At 40.6% G+C, this 6,462-nt stretch overlaps 1 protein-coding gene across 1 annotated transcript; it reads right to left on the reverse strand.

Annotated features, from left to right (window-relative positions):
- Window positions 1-1,266: 1,266 nt before the first annotated feature.
- LOC5576645 (thymus-specific serine protease) lies at window positions 1,267-2,858 on the reverse strand. The gene is made up of 2 exons (XM_001662749.2): window positions 2,447-2,858; window positions 1,267-2,382 (listed from the first exon to the last, which is right to left on the reverse strand). Exons 1-2 carry the CDS (start codon window positions 2,851-2,853, stop codon window positions 1,308-1,310), a joined length of 1,482 nt encoding a protein of 493 aa, XP_001662799.2. The 5' UTR covers window positions 2,854-2,858; the 3' UTR covers window positions 1,267-1,307.
- Between the last annotated feature and the right edge of the window lie 3,604 nt (window positions 2,859-6,462).

Here is a 6,462-nt window from a genome sequence, read left to right on the forward strand (position 1 = left end):
GAAAATTTTCAAATTTTTGTATGAGCCGTAACGCTTGAGCCTACTCCCCCTCCCCCTTAGAGCATTTCGTAATTTGTGGACGGCGCCTTAGAAGGCTTCTATAATCAATTAAATTTGTTCTACAAAGGCGTTGGCATCAAATGTTGTTCTCAGAGCATTTCAAGAGGAAGAATAGTCTACTTTGGCAGACTACATGCGATATTTTCGAAAAAAATGTTTCGTCCTTTCAAAAGTGTATACATATTCTGGGGAATGTCCCATTCTGGGGAATGGTCTTCTGGGTAACGTCCTTCTTGGGAATGTCGTTCTGGGGTTCGATTTTCTGGGAAATGTCCTACAACCGTTTTTTTGATTATGAGGTTTCTGTCCTATTGTTGTCTTTGGACGTTTTTAATTATTATTGGCAATACATAATTTAAAAATTCTCGAAGTTGTATGAAATTTGCAATGAAAATTGAAACTATTGCTTTTGAAAAGTTTATAATACATCGACGAAATATCGGTACTAAAATCGATAAAATATATGTTCAACTATTAACACCATACCCTAGCGCACAACTGAGTGATGGCTAGGTGAAATCGAGAAATGCTAAAATTTGTCGAGAAGCTCAATAATAACTATGATTAAAGTGAAAGTGTAAGGTGAATGTGCAGTGTTGGAGGCATCAGCAGGTGCGGTGTAATTAAAGCTCCCCGACAACTTGCTGAGGTCCTCAATATGCTTATTTCTCAAAAAACGGTTGCACTAATTTGCTTCATTTTTTCGCAACAGACTCACATCAATGTAATGTTTTAAAAATCAAATCTATAGCCTGAGGGTTTTTACGTGGGAATATTCTCATATCCAGACGACCAAAGATCAAAAGCGACAAAAAATTGAAAAGTAGATCTTGTGAAAAATTGCGCAAAAATATCGAAAAAACGAAAAATTTATCGCGATTTAAATATTTTGTGTTGTAAAAAATTTATGCTGCTTGTACAGGGGTAAACAACAAATAGGAAATTGGAAAAAGAAAACTCTGTATATTGTTGTAGATTTGCAGGGAACGTTTATTTCAAACTTTTGAAATCGTAAAATTTTAAATAGAAGTTAAATATATACGAAATTAACTGCTATGAATACTGCACAACTTTTGTGATACAATCAAGAATTCAAAGGAATATTCATAAACTACGTTGAATGATTAGGGGGATGAAGAGTCTGACCGAAGTCTACTTTCCATTTAAATTTGTAATATTTTGTGTTAACAAAAGTGTACATGGAGGACGTGGCTATGAAAATCCTCCAATTGCAATTGTAAGCCTCTTCAAACTCTCCTCTCCAACCAGCGACGAATGGTTTCACCCACCTCCTCCTTGCTGCGCCTCAAGTCAGCCCAGTCCAGATCCGAAATGGAGGCCAAATCTTCTCCATGGATAGCACCTCGAATGACATTGACGTAGTTGTTGTTGTAGAGCACCGTAGTCACACCGGTGAACCTCCACGGATCGAGCGAACCATGAGTGTAAAACACGAACCTCATTTCCGGTCGGTTTCCTCCATACAATGTATTTGTCTGTCGAACAAGTGACCGGAAAACGTCCGAAGTGAGCCAGCCATCGAAAACTCGCTGACAAAGCTGTTGGAAAAGATTAGCGGAGATTCGGACACCGAACGGTTGATTCATCGAGTCTGCCGTCAGAGGCCATCCCAGTTCGGTACAACGTTGGTAAAACCATTGTCGTTCGCCAGATTTGTGCACATCGTGCTGCCAATCGGTTTCCTGGAACAGCTGTACGATACTTTCCAAGTCCATTGCAAGGCACTCTGCTTCTGGGAACTGACCAGTTATCCAGCTGGCCAACCCTGTTAGGCTACTATCGTGATCTTCATGAGTCAACGTATCACACATGTTTCTTATGTTCTGTCTGAGATTGGGACGCAAAGTATTTGTAACGACTTCGTTGAAAATACCGTAGAAAAATGCTTCAACGTCCAGTGGATTAGTACCGTTGATCGGAGTGCATACCTTGAACAATGTATCAACAGTTTGCGACTGTCCTGCATCGATCAAATTCTCGGCCGTACGGAAACCTCTCCAGAGTGCACCGTAGCAATCATTGCCACCGTATCGACGAATATACTCCCCAACCTCTTCGGCAAACTCTCTGTAATTTTCGTTTGCTTGCAACATCGCACCGGACGCCCAAACTCCATGAATCAGGTGAGGATAACGCAGTCGTGTCCAGTGTGCAAGTGAGCCGGAGAAACCCACACCAGCCACGATCACTCTTGCGTTAGGATCTCTCAACACTTCGTATCTTATGTGCACGATGAGCCTGGCAATATCCGTACATGCTTGCACAATGTGGAGTAAACGCAAGTTTCCGCGAGATGCATTCCTGTTAAATAAACATAATTACAAATTATTTTAAGTTTCCACAACACAGTTTATGTGATACTCACGGCACAGGTAAGCTCTCTCCGTAATAACGCATCTCATTGGCTACAACAAAGGCGTTGTTCTCCTCAGCCAAGTCTACAAAATGCCCCTGTTCGACAAAATGCTGCTCCAACTCCCAAGGTCCTCCAACAAACAGGAAAATGGGGCCACCTGGTCGGTAGAACTTCGAATTGCTAACGTATCGCATTGGGAACATGTCCACGCTGTGGGCGTTCGAGTGACTTTGAAGTTGATCGAACACACGCCATTCCGTGTAGTTTTCGTTGTCGACGATACTATCGGAAGGTGGTCCCCGAGGAGGCGCTGTCTTCTGACTTCCGAACAGAACCGGCCTCGCTGGATTACTTTCTATGGCTGCAGCCGCGAAGGCTACCACCATGCTAAGGGCTACTGTCGTTGGGTACCACATCTTGAATGCGCAATACTTCGATTGTTCCCGAAGTAACTAGCGTATTTATACGACCACAAAGTGAAGTCTCTTATCTGGAAGTAGCCGTACGCGCTTCCCAATCTAATCCGTGAATCTTGGAGCATGGTGATTTGGACGGGATACACCTGTAGGACAATCACTGCACGGAACTGATTTTACGATACCGGTTTGGAGTGGATTCGGATGCGTGAGTAATAAAAATTGTATTCAATAGCTATTGCCGTCATAAAATCCGAAGTGCATAATGTAATTTCGACTAAAGACGAATTGAGATAAGAAATTTGAGAATTGTTATGGAAGATGAAGCCATTGATTTCTTACTTTCGAGTGTTCATGAAATTCTGAAACATTTGAAATAATGTATTGAACAATTTTCGGGCTTGATTTTTCTATGTTTTTCCAAATTATTGTTGTAGGTGAGCACTTGCTGAAACCAGGATGCCATCGGCACACATCGTTAGAATTCCAATTTAATGTCACTGATCGCTAGCATATGCTAATACTAAAGGGTGGTCGTTTCGGTTTTCTCAAACTGGTGGAACCCTCGTACGCCAGCTAGCTAAACAGTCTGCGAAAAGACTAATTTTTTGATAAATTTCAAGTATTTCTTCACGTGATATATCTCATACATATACCCCTTAAAACACGTAGCAAATCGTATAGAGGAAAAATGTAGCTTTAATTTGAAGCTCAAAATTTGTTGGTGTTTTTTTTTAATTTTGGTCGCCATCTTGAATTTCTTCATTAAACCGTATGTTTTTCATCATATCATTCTATCAAACTGATAGAAATTTTGGTTTTCATTTTTTTTGGAAAGTATGAATTTTACAGAAAAATTTAATCTATATACTTGTTTCTCTTGTTAGGGGTCGTCCATAAATGACTTAGCATTTTAGGGGGGAGGGGGGTCTTCACGAATTTGTGACGATGTGTGACGAGGGGGAGGGAGGGGTCCCAGCTTATGGACGAAGCATTTTGAGTAATTCCAGTGAAAAGAGTAGCGCTGGAAAATATTGTATTTTTAGTGCGAGACCCACAACATATTAAACGAAGTTTCTGTTAATCAGTTAAGCTAAACGAATGCAAAAGTAAAGAGTATTAGTATGACACTTCATGTCAAAGCTATTTTCGTTGGAATCAAGTGCATTTGAGAATTTATATGCAAATATTAAAAAATTATATGATTTAAGGACTTTGGCAACGTTTACAAACAATCTGTTCTACGGTCACTATTTGATGACGTCATAATGAGTTCGTCACTTATCTCTTAGCGAAACCCATTTTTACAAACTGGGACCATTTTTGTAATCTAAGCGCCTAGAGGTATGCAACGCAAAACAGAAAACCGACTTTCGATCATGTGAAAAAAAAAAAACATCCATTGGAATAAATCTTTTGGCAATCTATCAAGTGCAATCGATAGCTAAGGGTGTCAGTACTTGTTTTAAAATATAAATTGTAATTCTTTGAAATAAAATGCATAAATATAAAAGTTTTCTTCAAAAAAAACTATCAATGTTACCCCGTTTTTGTTGGAATAGAGGCAGTGTCGCACCTCAGGTAGAAGAATCGTCGGTTGAGAAACATGCGTCGTCGTAGGTAAAAGTGTGGAAGATTTGTCGAGAGGTATGATATTTGTGTAGAATGTTGAATTGTAAATATATACCTGGAATGAATAAAGAGAGTTGCAGCTGCTGATTGAGGTATCAGTCAGTTAGCTGCCCAGTTGAAGGAAACATCTACTGTATTGTATTTCTTTATGATGTTACTAGCGGTCCGGAGGACCACCTCTGTGCCTCCGACACCGGCGAGCTAGAGCACGAGTCCTGGGGCTCCCAGGGTCGGCTTTAGGGGCTTTCAAGGGTTCCTTCCTTCAACTAAACAGGCTACAAACGTTTGCTAAGGTTTATACTATTTATTTTCAGACTTACGATCGTGTGTGTGTATTGTGATGAGTGTTGGGCCGGCCGGCTACGCACTGCTGTACTCCGAGCTGAAGACCGATACTGAGCTCCCGAATTAATCTGGAGTGTCGGGGGATCGAGGGCTAGCATGGACAGGCTAGCGACACTGGTGTTGCCCACAGCTGCGATCTGCTTGGGCTGGGGACGATCGTCTGTGTCGACCAGCCACGTGGGGTGAGGTTGGATAGATGAGGTCGAGGATTCTTGTGGTCTATCCGGCTGGACCATGGAGCTTTCAGGTTTGGCCTCAAGACTGGGTTCTATCCGTTGTTGAAAGCTTAGGCCTACTTCGCCTCGACACGGTCAGTGACTCCGATGAGGTACAACTTCTCCTTCCTGTGTTGAGTAGGGTTATTTGGGGCACGCGGGGTGTGTCCCGAAACGCTGGACTAACCTCTTGCCGTTAAATCTTTGGGTCCTGATTCGACTCCGTGCAATATATAGGGGGGGTTTCTCGCACTTCACTTTGATTTCCACCAAACTTGGATATAGGATGCGGGTTCTTACTCCGTCCGAATACGAAATGCGAATGAGATGGTGCATAGTAATCCGAGACCCTTGTACGCTTCCCTTTTCAAATATCCCTATCCTCTTTCCCGGTCGACCTGCCTCTTTCTCTCTTCAATTTGGTCCATTTGCTTGCATGTGGCAGCTCAATTTGCTGTTCAGCAGTGCGTGTGAGGGGTATTGATTCGTGTAAGTGCGTTTTTAACAAATTGTGTTCTTTATGTTTCTTAATCTAGTACTACATTTGATTATTTAAATTCTTGAGCGTGCATGATTCATAAATACTTCCTTATTACTATTTATTAATTACATTTTAGTTTCTGTTTTAGGTAAGTATAACAAATTATATACAACAATTAACGAAATATGAATATATGTGCATGACAAACAGAGAATATCACATCACAACGGTAACACTACTTTCTACTCCCCCTAAAAAAAATAATCAAAACAAGGTTTCGTATTATTTTTTTTTTTTATAACTGTTCCATTCATTATGAACCATTCCAGGATTGAGTCGCACCTTTCGTGCTTTCGTTTCATGCAAAAATTAACATAGGTGGCGTACATCCAACAAATAGATCCCTCAATCATAATTGAGGACACTTGTTTACGCAATTGCTTTCGCGACTTGTTTATGTAGTCTTGAACTCTCAAAATATCCGAAACCATAAACTGTTTCGTAGAAGAATTAGACCTATTATTCCTAATCAATATAAGTTTATCTTGATTATCCGGTTTTGAATGTTATTTCTCGCTGAATTATCTAGGACTGAGTGCATTGAAAACCACTATAATAATTCGGGTGGGTTCGTAGTGAATTCTGTGTTGATCTTGGTAGAAACTAATCAATTATAGTAGGGCAGTGAGCGGGTACCAACGCTTTCCGCCGCGCGAATAAGAAATTATGCATTTTCGGTCCTTTTTCCTTAATCGGTTGAACTCCTCTATCGCAACTACTTCATTCGATTGTAAACTATTTAAACAACAAAAAACACTCGGTTATCATAAGACAACCCCAATCAACACAGCGAGACATTTTGGAATCATCAAACTCATTTTCTCTCTCTAACATTATTTGCTTTACGAATCTTACGAATCAACACAAATATACAAT

This window comes from Aedes aegypti, chromosome 2, assembly GCF_002204515.2.
Source record: "Aedes aegypti strain LVP_AGWG chromosome 2, AaegL5.0 Primary Assembly, whole genome shotgun sequence".
Classification (NCBI taxonomy): domain Eukaryota; kingdom Metazoa; phylum Arthropoda; class Insecta; order Diptera; family Culicidae; genus Aedes; species Aedes aegypti.

Bases quoted from the DNA above. Each gene is read 5' to 3' on its own strand.
- LOC5576645 (XM_001662749.2), bottom strand. From the start codon at position 2,853: ATGTGGTACCCAACGACAGTAGCCCTTAGCATGGTGGTAGCCTTCGCG. The intron at 2,383-2,446 runs GTGAGTATCACA...TTTATTTAACAG, and splicing joins GGAGAGAGCTTACCTGTGCC to GAATGCATCTCGCGGAAACT.